Below are 17368 nucleotides of genomic sequence, written 5' to 3'. Positions count from 1 at the left end.
GGATAAGTTATTTGAATGCATCGGGAGCCTTTGGTCGAAACAAGTTTTTGCCCAAATGCTCGGGGCTACTTTGAAAAAAGAAAAATTTCGACAATGGCAAATATAGAAAATGTTGAATCTACAGTCAAGCACAAGTTCTTGGCTGTAGCCTCGGGGGCTACTCCCATCAGGAGCGCTGTTCGCGCATCCGATAAAAAAAAAAAAAAAAAAGAAAGAGAGAAGAAGGAGGAAAGAATATCAAGAGATAATGGCAATATAGTGACACGGTGGACTAAAATGTTGAGTCTACAACCAAGCACAAGTTCTTGGCTGTAGCCTCGGGGGCTACTCCCATCGGGAACGCTGTTCGCGTGCCCGATGAAATTGACAAAGGAAAAATAGAACAAGCAAGGGAATATATTTCGAGTTATCATTAACTCTCCATATACTCCCATCGGGAAAGCAATATAAGTCATATTTGACTCAATAAAATGTGCCATTCCAACAGTCGGAAAAGCACTCGACAATATATTCTCGGAACGCCGAAGTTGCGATCAATTTCCGAATGCCGCAAAATTGCGAAGGTAAGACCCCGGACCTATTACGTTGGGCGTGGCATCGCCGAAGACTGCGCTACTGCTACTTTTATCCGTATCAACGAGATACGAAGGAAAATCTGACGGACGCGTTAGGTACTCGATAAATTTAGCCGGGACTCGACAGAATGGTAAGACCTTAAGCGGCGCTCGTCGAAGTTTACACCGGTATCCCGAAATCATGTCCGGGGACGTGATTTTGAAGTAGGTTTTTGCGGATTGCCACTAGAGCGGTTAACTAGTACACGATCCGTCGGATGAACTAGCCCCAACTACCAATATCCCTGTACAATATAGAATTTTATGAGAAAAAGTATGAAAGTTAGAGCTTTCGAGTAAAAATAAACGAGTGGAGATTTTCCACGACTCTATGATTCAAGCAAAATCTCGGGGGCTGCTGACATAGGCATCCCAAATGGGCCCGCCTAATATAGTACCCGGGGTTTATTGAAGGCCCGCTACCCGAAGAATAAGAAGACTCGAGAGCCCAAGATGTATTTAAGGAAAAGATAGAGTTGTAATAGGAAGTGTTATTTGTAATCTGGCGGGATGAGTTAGAAACCGTCCCGGACTATGTAATCTTTGTATAGCACGAATCCCTCGGCTCCACCTATATAAAGGGGGGGTCGAGGGACGAGAAGATCATCGAATCATTGTCTGCAAACCCTAGTTTTCATATTCGTCGAGTACTTTTCAGCTGAAACCTTCGAGATCTACTTGCCCTCTACTTCTAACTAAACCCTAGCCTATAATCCATAGGCATTGACAAGTTAATCCCTTGTCAATATCAAATACTTGGTTGCCAACAATACCCTACGTGGTGGTGAAAGTTACACGCTAATAAATAGGAGTATGTCCAAATCTAAATGACATGCATGTTTCAACAATGAGAGCAGAAGCTATATACTAGTCGACCAATGGGTTGTCGCGGTACTTCCCTTCTTACAAAAATGTTACCAACGGGGGAATGATCGCTCCCTTGGTTAACATTTCTGTCATTTTTGCACCGGGCTACTCTCTGGCAACTTCCTCCTTACAAAAATCCATAAAATCCTCATACATCCGCCAACGGAGTAGAAGCCATACAATTGTACAAGCACTGATTGAGACAGGCAAATTGTCGGTTTGACAATAGTGCGCAAAGCGCTACAGTTTGTTGAGAAAGTTGTTATGTAAACAATGTGCATGTTGCATGTGTAGCTGAACTTCATTGTTTTGTTCTGAACTTTGTCATGGCTGTTGAAAAGCCTTTTATGTCGGTTAGCTGTGCAAGACACAAGATGGTTGTTGCCAGAATGCTTGCACAGCAAACGTTTAAGGGGCATGACGAATCCGTGGGCAAAAGTAGGCCGACCCGTGCGAAAACGAGTGCTACTTTGTTTAATTGGGCGCCGTGTCCTGATCGTGTTCCTTCACCGACCAGTTCAGTGTAGAGCACTTGATAGACATAGGTGAATAATTTAACCGTCAGATCTAAGTCAAGCAGTGGGTTCCAGAAATCTATGCGTATGGTGAACAGTTTCAGAAGCAAGTTTTTTCAGTGGATCAAACACATGGTTTGTGCTGTGTTTGGTCGTCAGTAGAATTACAGGGGGTAGACAAATCGTGCACAGTTACAGTGATTGCTCAGATTCCATAGAGAAAGCGAGGAAGAAGAGAACAGTTGCTGAAGAAAATCCAAGCATGATCAAACAAAACAAATGGACGAACGTTCCAGTACATAAAAACTGAACCATTTCACCTACAAGCTTCCAGTGCGAGAGGGCCGCTGTCACTGAAAACGAAAGAGGCGATCCTGAGCCAAAATTCCGATTAAAATTGATCACGATGAAAATGAAATGTTCCAAGTGCAACTGTCAGAACCCTGAACGCAACTGTGTATCCCTATTACCCACAATAAAACTGGAGGAGAGGAGACCTACACAATGGGTTCTAGAGTTCTTTTGGCCATGCGTTGCAGCACATGGTAAACACTTTCGAGAGCAATTTTCCAGTTGATCAAACGCATGGTTTGTGCTGTGTCGGTCGTCAGTAGAATACAATGGGTAGGCAATACATCCGCAGTTACAGCAATTGCTCAGCTTGCATAGAGGAAGCGAGAAAGAAGGAGTGAATAGCATAAAACCACCACTTTGATGGTGAAATTTACCGAACACCACCACTTTACGTTTGCGGGACAAAAAAACCACCAGATTTTGCTTAGTTTTTTGCGGAATGCGCTAAACGCGAACAAAACGCGAATTGACAGGAAATTTGACAGGTTGGGCCCACTAGCCAGAGCTGAGGTGGAAACGACGACGCAGTAGCTTGCTGATGTGGACTATGCCCCACTTGTCAGCCGAATTTTTTAAAAAAATAGCCTTTATCCCCAATCTCTCCGCGTTGACCATCACTACCAGTACCGGCCCCCTGCTCGACTTGTGCGCGGCCGCCGTCGAGCACCGCCGCCGCTGCGCGGCCACTGCACGCACCCTACCTCCCCGCGTCCCCAGCTCCACTCCCGAGCGGCGCCGCAGAGAGCCGCCGCCGCAGAGCTGCTCGCCCCGCACTCCGGCAACGCAAGCCCCTCCCCAACCCACATTTCCCCAACCCGCGTGACCGCCGTTGACGCCCAAAGCCGGCAGCAAGCGCTCGCTTGCCGGCGAAGACCGCGAGGAGCGCAGGACAGCGCCGCCGACTGCCAACGGATCTCCACCCCGACCGCTGTTGTGCGCCGGCAAGGCATGCATCCTGCTCGATGAAGGAGGCCACGGCCTCGAGCGCGAGATCTGCGAGCACTTGGCCATGGCGGCTGGACGAGTTTCCACCGCCGTCTCCTCCATCCGTCCCCAGCTCCACTCGCGAGCGAGATCTGCGATGTACGGGAGGCCATGTGGAGCTCGCGGAAGAGGTGCGTCGCACCACCGGTGGAAAAGGAGATGGGGCCGAGCGGGGAGAGAAGAGCGGAGCTCAGGCCGGAGGTTGGAGGAGGCGGTGCTCGTCGGTGCTGGGAGCGGTGGTTGTCGGGGGTGGGGGATAAAGGAGAAGACCTCCACCTCCCTTTATCTTTTTTATTTCTTAAAGTGCGCTGACAAGTGGGACCAATGCCAGCTCAGCCCTGACAATGGGCCCAACTGGTCAAATTTCGTGTCAATTCGTTCCAAATCAGCTATTAGCGCATTCTGCAAAAAACCTCGCAAAATCTGGTGGTTTTCTGTCCCGCAAACGTAAAATGGTGGTATACGGTAAATTTCACCATCAAAGTGGTGATTTATGCTATTAACTCAGGAAGAAGAGACCAGTTCATGAATAAAATCCAAACATCATCAAACGAAATAAATGGCTGAACCATTTCACCTACAATCATCCAATGCGACAGGGCCACTGTCGCTGAAAACACTTTCGAGTTTCGAGAGCAATTTTCTAGTTGATCAAATGCATGGTTTGTGCTGTGTCGGTCGTCAGTAGAATACAATGGTTAGACAATACATCCGCAGTTACAGTAATTCTTCAGCTTGCACAGAGTAAGCGAAGAAGAAGAGACCAGTTCATGAAGAAAATCGAACCATCATCAAACGAAATAAGAATGGCTGAACCATTTCACCTACAAGCATCCAATGCGACAGCGCCACTGTCACTGAAAACGAAAGAGGCCATCCTGATCGAGCCACAATTCCGATTAAAATTGCTCACATGTTCTTTATATTCACAATGAAAATGAGTTGTTCCAAGTACAACTTTCAGAACCCTGAACGCAATTCTGTGTCCCTTTTCCCCACGAAAAAACAACAGGGGAGGAGTTTCACGGTGGCATTGATTTCACAACAACAACAAAATTTGCGGGGGGTTTTTTTTTTGCGGGGATTTCACAAATTTACAGTGCTGCTAAATGCTAACTCTGTCATGCCATGGCGAGATCCAGCAGCACTCAGAGGTCGGCGAACCAGTCGTCCCCGTCGTCGTCGTGGAGGTATCCCCGGTACCGGTCGAGGTCCTCGTCGGCGAGGTCGTACCGGGCGCGCCAGTACTCGAGCCTCGCCTCCGCCTCCCGCATGTTGGCCATGACCCTCTGGTACGCCACGTTGATCCTCTGAAAATCCGCGTTGCCCCGGTCGTTGTCCTCCCCTTGCCGGCGCATGACGTCCGGGTGGTACTGCAGCGCGAGGCGGTGGAAGGCCTTCTTGACCTCGCGCCTCGTGGCTCCCGGCGCCAGCCTCAGCGTCCGGTAATGGTCATCCTCCACCGCGCCCGCGGACCTCGCCCCGCGCACGCTCGCGCACCTCACCGACGGCGTCCTCCGCCGCCGCACGGGATCAAACGCAGACGACGCCGTAGGGACGCGCAGCTGCAGCACTACTCCTCCGGCGACGGTAGCCATGGGTTCAGAAGCGCGCCAAGAGCAACAGAAGATTGCGGATCGATCGAGATGTGTTGCGATGGAGTTTATCGTCGGAGCTTTGGATCCGGATGAGCTGGTGCGTTGTGTTGACCGCGTTGGTGCAAGAATCAAGAACGGATGAGGCTGCCGCGTGCGGGCATGGGGATTATATAGCTACGTACGGCTGGCTTTGCTTGCCCGTGTTTCCCACGTTGGCATTGCTCCCACGTTTGGGTTGGCGACCGGGAGGAAGGGGGAGACACCGCACGCGGCGACGTCCCTATTTCTTCGGTTCCCTGTTTCGATAGGATTTCGCTCTGTGACAACTAGGGCTACCTATTCTTGTTGTTCTCCAAGATAATGTACATGCTTCACGTGATCCTTTTCAAGTTTCAACAAGACGATAAAAATTAGTTTTTCAGCACTCACCGGTTGACCGGGTGCATGTATTGCAAACCTTTTGGTATTGTTTGCTCTCAGAAAAGTACAAAATTATTATGTTACTATTACATAAAGAGGAGTTTAAATATCTCGAAGATCTACTCGTTCTTTTAGATTTTATTATTTGTAATAGTTGAAGATAAATTACTTATCTCTACTATAAACTATTTTAAACTACAAATATATATGATATTGATTGTTAAAAAAGTGATTATTAACAGTACCACTTTGTCCTAAAAAAAATGAATAAATACAACTCACCCCTTCCAATGGTTTTAATTGAAAGAATTTGTCAATATTGTGTCGTTGTCACGTATTCGTGTCAGCTAGGCCACCTTATCCACTTCATTTACAGAAGCTAGAAAATAAAACATCGGATTCTTTTAAGTTCTCATTGCCACAGTTTAATCCAGAGTAGTTTAAATATGGTGCCATTGTCAGGACGTCGTGTCATATCTAGCTAGATCGCCTCCACACCATTTACCAAAGCTATAAAACAAATCATCAGATTATCAAGCTACAAAATAAGTATACTTATGTTTTTCTTAGAGAAGAATCGAAATAAACTTTCATTTATCAAAATTACAATCAAATGGTTGTGCTTTTGAATTCTTGAAGCAAAAAAATTCATTCTTCCTTCCTCTCTCAAAATCTCATGAAAATCCTGATTTTTTATTCCACTTTTCAAGTGTTTGCATGATGCGGAAGTGATGTGGCAAACATGTATGGTCAAGTATTCTAAAACCACGGGAAGTGGTGTAAGCTATTTTGAGACTATCAGATAAGTGTAAGATTGTTAAAATAAAAATATCTCATGCCAGAGGTTGGGTCTTTTGTCGAGCCACCGTTGTTCCGGCCGGCCGGCCGGGGAAGCTTCCGTTCCAAGCCGAATCACTCCGAGACAAAAAGCTGTAACAACCGGTCGGTTAATCCAAAGCCACACACTCCAGGCAAGCGACCCCTCGCGTGGCTGGCTCGCGCCAGCGGCCGGTCGTAGTTTCCGACCGATGCGTACTATTCTATACGTACGTTTCTACGAACCCAGAAGAGCTTTGCAAGTAGCAGCAGGGAGGAACAGTGGCGTGACGCGATCACAGTCGCCTCATCGACGTCGATGTGAACCAGACGTACCAACACGCGCGAGACGCTTTTCTTGAGAAAGTCTTCATGTACTCCCAAGTCTCCAACAAAGTGAGAAAGTCGAGTAACCATGTGCACATGTGTACCTAGACTTCGCGGTTCGTTGTCAACTTGTTCAAAGCTATCGTGCATGTCTGTTACCTTAGGAGAGAAATAAGACAGGCTAGAGCAGATGCGCAATTTTACGGCGCCGTCTAAAAAACCGTCAATATACGATGCGGCGGGGAAAAAATCGCTTCTATAACATACGCCATATAATGTTGTGCGTCGTAAAAATAAAAGGCACGCCGAATATTGACGCAACCTACACCGTATATTTGTGGTGTCGGCTTGTGCAAATTGCCAATCACACGCGTAGCCTAACTATCATCCTGAAACCTCGTGTGTGTGGCCGCCTGATTCCCCTGCCGCCACCGTTACCGGCCAAATTCTTGACATGTCAGGCGGTTCCGTCACTCCCCAAACCTTCTCGTTACCTCCGCCCATGCAGCAGCCACCAGATTTGTCTTGGCGCCTTTAGTTACCACCCCCTCCCCCGCAGCAAAACCCTAGCGCTGATGTCTTTCGCGGGCAGATGTTTGTTGCGCCACGACCCCGCGGCGTGCCATTGAATGCCGGCGCCAACACCGACCATTGTGTGCCCATGTGGGAGGCATGAGTGCTTATATGGGATCCTATTGGAGGCATGAGTGGCTTTGGATAACCCATGGGAGGCATGGGAGCTCCAATAGGTGCTCCTATGGGAGCCATGGGTGGCATTGATGGTATGAGTGGCTTTGGATAACCCATGAGAGGCATGGGAGCTCCAATGGGTGCTCATATGGGAGCCACGGGTGGCATTGATGGTATGGGTGGCTTTGGATAACCCATGGGAGGCATGGGAGCTCCAATGGGTGCTCCTATGAGAGCCATGGGTGGTATTGATGGTATGAGTGGCTTTGGATAACCTATGGGAGGCATGTGGGAGCTCCAATGGGAGCTCCAATGGGTGCTCCAATGGGTGATCCAGTGGGTGACATGAGTGGAATCATGACTTTTATGGTAGCTTCCATTCCTTCAACAAGTGACGGCTTTGGAGCTTCGACGGGTGATGGCATGTGCTCCTTCAATGTTTTCAAGACCACCGACGTTCCTAATAAAACACACAAAATGGAGTAGCCAATGGAGAAGATTAGGCATGAGCACCATTTGCGGTGTTCATTTGTTTTTTTTGAACTTTGATTGTGTTCGTGAAATTGTTTGATTCAAACTATGCTATTCTTTTGAACTATGTGTCATGCTTTTAAAAACATGCTATGATAATGGAACTCCGATCTTAAATTTATGTGTGTTTGTGCGATGGTTTTGTACAAAATATTTGGTTCATATGTTTGTTTGTGTTTGCATTTTGTGTGTGGCAGCTAGACGATGACGCCCTAATTTATGGCATCTGAGACTTTTTTCTGTAAATACTGCATATTTGATTTTGGTGGAAATGCTCTTAGGCCGAAAGAGAGATCGATGATTATTTTCAGAATGCTCAAACAACAAAAGCCATATACCTACATCAAGATAAACAAACTAAAATTATGATAGTCCAAGAGACGTGACGAATCTTTGGAAAAAAGAAATGTCGGCCCAGTGTGAACATGCTACTACTTTGTTTAATCCGGCGCAATGCAAATCGGAAAAGGATATCTTCTCAGCGTCTTTGTGATCGTGCTTCATCACCGACCAGTTCAGATAGTGGACTTGATAACAATAAAGAAACGAAGATGATTAACATATCTTCTGGTATCTCTGAACCAATCCTGATTCCAGACATTTTATATTTAGTCCTAGAGCAGCGCTTCAGAAACATTTTTGTAATCAAACTTTTGCGTGCCGTTGTGTGGGTAACCAGTAGAAATGCGACTGAAGTTTGTGTTAGTTTCAGTGCACTGTAAAATAGACAGCCCCTTTTCTTTTGCACTTGCACAATTAGAGTCCTTGCTTAGCTTCGAAGAAGGGAACAGTCGATGTAGAAAATGAAAGCAATCCTAAGCCAAAAAACTGAAGCATCCGGCAGGATGTCAGTTGGACGGTGCGACTATCACTGAAAACGAAAGAGGCAATCCCGAGCTACAATTCAAATTAAACTTCCTCTGATGATTTCCATATTCACAAGCTGTTCCAATTACAACTGTTAGAACGAAATCTCTGCATCCCTCCTCCCCACATAAAAACAGGGGAGAAATAACACAGTGGCATTTCAGCAACTACGGCGAGAACCACAGCGTGCACCGTGCACGCGGCGGCCGCTGCAGAGCTCAGAGGTCGGCGAACCAGTCGTCGTCCTCGTGGAGGTAGCGGCGGTACCGGTCGAGGTCCTCGTCGGCGAGGCCGTAGCGGGCGCGCCAGTGCTCGAGCGTCGCCTCCGCCTCCCGCATGCTGGCCATGACCCTCTGGTACGCCACGTTGATCCTCTGGAAGTCCGCGTTGCCCTGGTCCTCGCCGCCGCCGTCGTTGTGGTGGTGGCGCGCGACGTCCGGGTGGTACTGCAGCGCGAGGCGGTGGAAGGCCTTCTTGACCTCGCGCCTGGTGGCGCCCGGCGCCAGCCTCAGCGTCCGGTAGTGGTCCTCCTCCAGCCCGCCGGCGGTCCTCGCCGCCGCCGCGCCGCACCTTATCGACGGCGCCCTTCGGCTCCGCTGCACCGGGGTTGAGGACGAGGAGGATGAGGGGACGCGGAGCTCCGGCGACGGTGGCCATGGGTTCAGAAGCGCGCAGAGAGAAGAGGATCGTGAACGGATCGATGGAGGAGAGGAGCTGGGGCGGAGTTTGCCGGAGCTTTTGGATCTGGATCTTGTTGCTTCGGTTGACTGCTCGAGATGGAATGGGAATGGATGAGGCTGCCGCGTGGGTGGTGGAGTTTATATAGGATAATAGGAGGCGGTTGCCTCCCACATTGGCGTTGCTCGCACGTTCGTGCACACGGACAAAAACCCTATCCTTTCGGTTTTCCTCACGCGGCGTGCGTGCGTGCTGGGTTCCCCATTTTCCATAGGATTTTGCTGGGAATAGGGGCGCTGTTAATTTGTGGTTCTGGAAGAAAATATGTGAAAAAATAGTTTTTAGCACTCACAGGTTCGCTGGGTGCAGATATTGCAAGCAATGACCCCGGTCAAATGTTTTAGATTTGAACATTTTTTTAGGAAAGAGTAGCAACATCATATTGGTATATTATGACTTAAGATAAAAACAGAAAATACATTTATTTGCGGATGGAGGGGCCGAGGGAGTACTCCCTCCTACCTATTTTATGTTGCGCATAATTTTTCGTGCAAGTTAAATTATGCAAACTTTGACTAAGAATATAGATAATAATACTAAAATCTACTATGGCAAATGCATATAATATGAAAATATGTTTCATAAAAATTCTAAAAATATTATTCTTTTATGTTTATATTTTTATCAATATAGATGATAACACTTTATGGAGTTTGACTTTGACCAAACCTTATATGCAACATATTTTGGGCAGGAGGGGGTACTTCACTTCTCGAAAACGGTAAAACACAAAACTCCCCTTACCACATAGTTAGACCATTTTCTTTTATCTGAATCTCAAAGTAAAATGGATAGCGATGAAAACACCTACACTCATGCGTGTAAATACAGAAGTATTTCCGTTTAAAAATGATGTCGTTGTCATGTCGTCGAATTAGCTAGATCACGTCACATATTAATTTAAGAAATATACAAAACAAAAGGTTGTAGTTTTAAAGCTTAACTATACAAAAACCCACTTTCCTCATAATTTGATATGGATAGTACGGTAAAAAATGAATTTTCTCATCATTTTTTGATAAATTCTAGAAACAATCCATCCAACCCTCCTGAACACACTTCCACAAAACTATCACCCAAATGACAATGTTTGTATTATAATCTTATCATATTTTTTAAAATCTAGAAAATCACTTATTTCTTTTCTCGTTTGACATCTCATGAATTTTATTGACTCCCTAACTATTGGCATAATACCAAGGTGATCTAGTGTGCTCAAGTCCTCCATAACCACTTTGAAATTATTTGACGATCGAATGTTGTCATCTATTGAGATTAGTGGGTTTTAGAAACGGTATCATTGTCACGTCCTCGTGTCAGCTAGATCGAAAAAGTATAAAAATAAACAACGAATTTTTTTACAGTTCAACAAGAGGCAAGTTCAACAAGAGGCAAGCGAAAGACGCCATTTCCTGCTAATTTTAATACTGAAATCGAAATCAACTTTGAAAAACAATGCAAGTATGGATTTTGGAAACACTAAGCTACTGTACCTGCGAGTGCCAAGTTCTATATCCCATTATGACCTGGATACAGATTTCCTGTGCCTATATATCCTCACCACTAGGTGGCCGGAGATGAGTCCGACGTTGCCATCCAACTAAGTTAAGATTATACGATGCACTATCTGCAAACTGGATTTTCTAGGCACCTGACAGATTGGCACGGATAGAAGCTTCCGACCCGGGCCGTATAGACATCACAGACGCAGCCACGCTGTAGCGACTGGTTAACCCAAATTAAGCGACACAGGCGACTCCTCGCGTGTCGGGTTTTGCACGCGGCAGGCAGGTCGGAGGTTGGTACATTCTCCCTGGTCCACTCCGACCGACGGGTACTATTCAATCAACGTGGCACTCCGTTGAACAGTACGTTTCTACGAACCCACGAGAGCTTGGCAAGTAGCAGCAGGAGCGCTGCCGTGACGCGATCACATTCGTGCCCGCTAGACGAAGACGTCGACGTCTATGTATATTATTCTTTTAAAAAAGGTCGTCATCTCTTCATTAGAAGATTTTATTTAACAAAGATAAAGAGCAACAAACTAATTATGTTATGTTAGTCTATGAGACGTGACGAAACGTTGGAAAAGGTAGGCGCCGTTTCAACATGTTCATTTGTTTAATACAGTGATCAGAAACGAATATTTTCTCAGTGTCTTCTGATTGTGTTTCGTCACCAACCAGTTCAGTAGAAGCGGACCCTGGTAAATAATCCGGAGTATCATATCATTTCATATCTAGAATCAATCCTGATTCCAGACATCTTCAATTTGGTCATGCAGTAATAGCCCATCAGATACATTTTAAAATTTAGTTTTACAAACTTTTTTATGTCCATTAAGTGCATGGTGTTGTATTGGTCGTCAGTAGGCACAATTACAGTCCTTGCTCAGCTTCGAAGAAAGACGTAGCAGAAATGAAAACCTGAGCCAGAAAACTGAAACATTTCACCTATAATCATCCGGCACGATGTCAGTACGAGACTGCCACTATCAGTGAAAACGAAAGAGGCAACTCTGAACCACAATATAAATTAAAATTCCTCCTACTTTTTTTTTTCTATATCCACAATGAAAAGAACCTGTTCCGAGTACATTTGGTAGAACCCTGAATGCGAGTCTTCTCCCCAGAAATACAGGGGAGAAATAATGCAGACAGTTACACTAAATTCACAAATTTACAACGCTAGCTGTCGAAGTGTCATGGCTAGAAGCACGGCCCGTCGTTTCAGGATTTCAGAGGTCGGCGAACCAGTCGTCCTCGCCGTCGTCCTCGTGGAGGTAGCGCCGGTACCGGTCGAGGTCCTCGTCGGCGAGGCCGTAGCGAGCGCGCCAGTGCTCGAGCCTCGCCTCCGCCTCCCGCATGTTGGCCATGACCCTCTGGTACGCCACGTTGATCCTCTGGAAATCCGCGTCGTCCTGGTCCTGGGCGTCGCCGTCGTTGTGGTGGTGGCGCGCGACGTCCGGGTGGTACTGCAGCGCGAGGCGGTGGAAGGCCTTCTTGACCTCGCACCTGGTGGCCCCCGGCGATAGCCTCAGCGTCCGGTAATGGTCCTCCTCCATCGCCGGCCTCGTCCCGGCCGACCCGCGCACCGCTGCGCATCTCACCGACGCCCCTCTTCGCCGCCGCACGGGCTCGAACGCCGATGACGAGGCCGACGGGACGCGCATCTGCAGCATTGCTCCTCCGGCGACTGTAGCCATGGGCGTTGATCGTGGATGAATCGGGAGGAGCTGTGATTTGGATCCGGAAGAGGGTGCAGGTTGTGTTGACCGTCGTGCGGTGGATGAAACAATGGAATGGATGAGGCTGCCGCGTGGGTGGTGGAGTTTATATAAGAGGAGGTGGCGGTTTGCTCGCACGTCTGGGCTACGCGCGGTTGCCTTGCCTGCCGGTGTTTCCCACGTTGGCGTTTGCTCGCACGTTTGGACACGGACAGCAACTTGGCGGGAGAGAGCCTCCACTATTCCTTTCGTTCCCACGTTTGGGCTGGATTTCGCTGGGAAAAAGCCGGTGCTATTCTTGTTGTTCTCCAAGAAAAAAGATATGCTTCACGTGATTACATTTTTGTAAATGAGAGATTTTTTTGCTTTTGTTTTCCAGCACTCACAGGTTGACCGGGTGGATGTATTGCAAACCTGAGCTGTAGAAATGGATATTAAACTACATCTTCGTTCTAAAAAATGGATAAATACAACCAACCCTTTCCCACGGTCTTAATCCGAAGCGGTTTAAAAAAAGGTGTCGTTGTCGCGTCGCCATGTCAATATGATCACTCCCATCATCATTTATCAAAGCTACAAAACAAAAGGTCATACTTTTAAATCCAAGTAGGAAACATTAATTGTTTTCCTCCTAATTTTGATATGAAAAGCAAAGTCATAATTCAAAAAAGGATATATTTTTTTTGACAGAAACTACTATTTAACATTTCATAAATTCTAAAATTCCACAAAAACATGCTAACTTATTTTCTCAATACTATCACTCGTAAATGGACGTGATATTGGTTTCCACTTTTCCTTTCCGAATCAAGAAGAACTTTTTCTTGTCCTGCAAATTCTTGGCTTTCTTGTTCCCCTAGCTTTTGGGACGATGCAAATGCGATCTAGCTGATATATGTGCTCAAGTCATCTAGATCCACATTGAAAAGGTCAACGTTGCTTTGAAATTGTGCGACAGATGGATGACGCCATGCTTTGGGATTTAGGTTGTTTTAAAATGGTGTCACAATCACGTCGATGTGTCAACTAGATCAGCTCCACATATTTTAAGAAGACCACACACAAAAAAATTGATATTTTTTTTAAATTCCAACGGAGGCAAACAAAAGATGTCATTTCCTCCTAATCTTAATACTTTGATTTTAAATTTTGTAAGAAATTCAGATAACAAAACTTTGATTATTAAGCTTTCTGAGAATTCTTGGAAAATAAATGAACAAATATCTTACCTATATATGCTGTTAAAATTATCAAACCAAAAAAGCACATATTTTAAGAAACTCGTAAATTTAAGCATGTTCTACTATTCAAAAAAAATAGTATGTTCCAAATGGTATTGAGTACACTATATGTCATCTGCTAGTACTTATTTTCAAGGATTCCATTAATTGTTCTAGCTACAACAATTTTAACGAACACTTAAATTTAAGAGCAGCATGTTCCAAATGGCATTGAGTACACTCAATTTTGAAGCTAGGCTCCCGGAATCTGGCTTCCGTTCCGGGTCGTATGTATCACCCATGACATATATAGCGACCGGCCGGTCAATCCAAAGCGACGCAGGCGACGACCGCTCGCGTCGCATGGCTGGCTGTTGGCTCTTGCACGGCAGCGGTATGTCGTAGGTACATCCTCGTTATTCCGACCGGCGCGTACTATTCGATCTACGGTAGATCTATACGTTTCGTTTCCACTTTCCACGAACCCACGGAGTAGCAGCAGAGCAGGAACAGTGGGGTGACGCGATCACATTCGCCCCACTCGACATCGACGTAGACGTTCGTGCGCGCTCCGTTACTGTCTGTGCTCCGCGGTACGTATGAACCGGCTCTCTGCGTCTGACGAAATCGACCAACTGTACGTGTAGTTTCGCCGGCCGTGGTGGTCCGCGGTGAGCACACGAGAAAAACTCTCCAAGTGATTCAGAACCAGAAGAGATCAGCTGTGCAGATATCTCCATTCCATAAAAAGTCATAAAAAGTAATACGTTGGCTTTTGACTAAGGACAGTGCTAGGAATCCTCGGGATTTGATTTCCCAGCCTCCTGGTTCCGTACAGACACGTGTCTTTTTGCTGCCGTAGCAAAAAAAACTCACTTTTGCTTCAGTGTAGCAAAAAACGGTTCGATCATGATATAAAATAGAAAAGATGAGCTTGTCGGAAACCTCGTTGGAACCTGGCCGGAGACCTCGTAGCAAAAAAATATGCTATTGTAGCAAAAAAAATCGTCGATGCCGGAGACCTTGCCCGAGATCCCATAGCGAACATATTGTGCAATTGTAGCAAAGACACAAAATAGTTGTAGCAAAAAATGTATTCCTATGTTGCAAACTACACAAAACGGAGACCTCAACTGACACGTCGCCAGAGACATCGTAGCACAATTTTCATACTAAAGTAGCAAAACAACGGAACAATTATAGCAAAAAAAAGTAAACTATCAAAGACGGACACCATCTTTTTACAATTATAGCGGATCTCGCTGGAGTGGCCAGTCGACGGGTGGGAGCAGACGCTCGCTTGCGTCTCCGCGAACATAGCTACCCTCCAGGCCTCCCTTAGCCACCGACACCTAGGGGTTGTGGGTTGTGTTGGCGTCAGAAACCCACCGGCGGGCAGCGACTGGCCAACACGGTAGAGCCGGGAACGACTAGGGCTGCGGCTGGCCCCAGTCCCTCAGAGCGACGGCCCGCAAAGCCTCCTGGTCGCGCGCCGTCTGCTGGGTCGCAAGGGCGTGCCACCGACCTATACACGGTCGGGAAGGTGTGGATGATGCCTCGCTTAGTTTCTGCAGGGGCACACACGTACACATTAAATACGAGCCTCGATCGGCTCTCAGGTTATCCTGTAAATCGGCTTAGGGAGCCGATTCACCCATGATTCGTCCAAGGTGGCCGAATATATGGTGGTCCTGCTTGATCGACATAAAGCGTATGAGATCCACGACGATTTAGGGTTTTCACCGCATAATCGGATCATCCTACTCACGATTGGGCCTCGCACTCACGCACGGTAAACGTAAGCCAGCCCTAGACAAGGCCTAAAAACCAACACTAGGTTGATCCTCGGAACGTCCTGTCTAGGGGCAGCAAACTACACCACTGCATGCCGCTGGATCCTCCAACCCTTTGTAAGGCCTAACTATTGCAGATATTAAACTAATCCTTGATGAATCAAGGATCGACCATAACGGATCAGATCTACTAAACAAAGATCAAGCGGGGTGCCGCCCCTGCACCCATGATGAGGCACAAGGACGGCTAGACGCGCAAGGGTTGCACTACGCGAGCATATGATGCTAAGAACGATGCTAACCCTAACGCGTCTATGATAACTACGTTGCTCGCCATCAAAAACGCTTCGGTACGAGCAACGCATGAACAACGTAGGCAGGCTCGTGCTGCCTAGATCGCGAGATGCGATCTAGGCGGCATGATGCTTACCGGAGAAACCCTCGAGACGAAGGGGTGGCGATGCGCCGAGATTGGTTTGTGTTGAACGTTGGTTGTTGTTTATTCCATAAACCCTAGGTACATATTTATAGTCCAGGGGACTTTCTAATGCGGGCGTGCACTAAACCGTGCACGAGATAAACTCTAATTTCTAAACTAAGATGCGATCTAATATGTTACAGATACACGGGCGGTTCAGCCCAACTTGGTAAACCAGGCCGATTCACGTATTTCTTCCACGTACAATCTTCACGTCCATCTTGATCGCGGCCCACCTCTGACTTGGTCAAATTCTGGTGATAACACATGCCCCCCTGGTTTTGGAAATGACATTTCCAAAATCATTATGCTTTCTTTCGTCAGGTCATGTCGTGGCAGAACTGCTGCAGCAACCGTCATCATGACGCCTTGTCTTCCCCACTCCTCTGTGAGATTTGACGACTTGACACCACTTCCTCGGAAACTGCGATGGCATTGAAACTCCACTAGGCTCCTCATTATTTAATCACGCCAATTGACCAGTCCTCTTCATCCCCTTCCTCCGTTCTAGCGGTTAACACCAAAAAACCCCCTTCTTCCGTGGCAATGTCTTCCTCTACCTCCTCCGCTTCCAGCCTCTCCATCCAATCGGCGCCGAAGAACAAGAAAGGGGACGATCCCCGCCCCGGGGCAAATCCCATTCCATCCGACAAGGAGAAGAAAGAAGAAAGAGCGGAAGGGACTGAAGTCCCTCCCTTCACCAAGCTCCCTCTGAAGAAGCGCTCCCGCATGTGGGCGGACAGCGAGGACGACGAGGACGACGAGGAAGAGGAGGATGAGGAGGAGGAAGACGATTCCTCCTCCGCGGGATATCCTCCAACGAAGCGCCTCCGCACACGGGCGGACAGCGAGGATGATGATGATGACGAGGAAGGAGAGGAAGCTCCAGCCGACAGCTGGGATAGCGATGGCGAGGAGCTTCCGGGGAGCAGCGCCGATGATGACGGCGACGATGAAGACGGCGACGACTGGTAGAGTAGGAATAGTAGTGCACTAGGCACTAGATCCCTCTTTTGGGAGCCACCGGCTCTTCTTGTAAAGCCGTATCTTTGAATTAACAAGAATCGTTCGTTCAATTTTCCTTTCATTAATTCAATCTCCATCTTCCTGCTCGCCACACCAGGGCCGATAGCAAACGAACCGGATTATCATTCTTTCCCTGACCATGGACTCTTGCAATTCCATAGCCGATAATTGTTCATCGGCTAAATCCGAAGCAACTCCAATCGGCTCTTGAAAATACCGAGCATCCACTAGATTAACTGCCCCCCGAGCCTTAGTCAAGGCGAGGACACCAGCAAGGACGCATTCCAGGGCACTCGTGAGGCCA

General features: G+C 47.2%; 3 protein-coding genes across 3 annotated transcripts; all 3 read right to left on the bottom strand.

The window, feature by feature from the left end:
* Window positions 1-4227: 4227 nt before the first annotated feature.
* On the bottom strand, window positions 4228-4932 carry LOC124663244 (chaperone protein dnaJ 8, chloroplastic-like). The gene is made up of 2 exons (XM_047200970.1): window positions 4420-4932; window positions 4228-4372 (listed from the first exon to the last, which is right to left on the bottom strand). Exon 1 carries the CDS (start codon window positions 4930-4932, stop codon window positions 4483-4485), a length of 450 nt encoding a protein of 149 aa, XP_047056926.1. The 3' UTR covers window positions 4228-4372; window positions 4420-4482.
* A 3687-nt stretch (window positions 4933-8619) lies between these two features.
* On the bottom strand, window positions 8620-9437 carry LOC124663234 (chaperone protein dnaJ 8, chloroplastic-like). The gene is made up of 2 exons (XM_047200961.1): window positions 9429-9437; window positions 8620-9350 (listed from the first exon to the last, which is right to left on the bottom strand). The coding sequence occupies exons 1-2, from the start codon at window positions 9435-9437 to the stop codon at window positions 8802-8804; spliced, it is 558 nt and encodes a 185-aa protein (XP_047056917.1). The 3' UTR covers window positions 8620-8801.
* Window positions 9438-11964: 2527 nt separating this feature from the next.
* Window positions 11965-12611, bottom strand: LOC124684375 (chaperone protein dnaJ 8, chloroplastic-like). Its single transcript, XM_047218698.1, has one exon. The coding sequence runs from the start codon at window positions 12524-12526 to the stop codon at window positions 12059-12061; it is 468 nt and encodes a 155-aa protein (XP_047074654.1). The 5' UTR covers window positions 12527-12611; the 3' UTR covers window positions 11965-12058.
* Between the last annotated feature and the right edge of the window lie 4757 nt (window positions 12612-17368).

Source organism: Lolium rigidum, chromosome 1, assembly GCF_022539505.1.
Source record: "Lolium rigidum isolate FL_2022 chromosome 1, APGP_CSIRO_Lrig_0.1, whole genome shotgun sequence".
NCBI lineage: Eukaryota > Viridiplantae > Streptophyta > Magnoliopsida > Poales > Poaceae > Lolium > Lolium rigidum.
Note: the sequence above shows the minus strand (reverse complement) of the source record. Positions and strands in the feature narration are given on the sequence as shown.

Excerpts from the sequence above, each read along its gene's own strand:
- LOC124663244 (XM_047200970.1), bottom strand. The coding sequence starts at position 4,932 with ATGGCTACCGTCGCCGGAGGAGTAGTGCTGCAGCTGCGCGTCCCTACG.
- LOC124684375 (XM_047218698.1), bottom strand. The coding sequence starts at position 12,526 with ATGGCTACAGTCGCCGGAGGAGCAATGCTGCAGATGCGCGTCCCGTCG.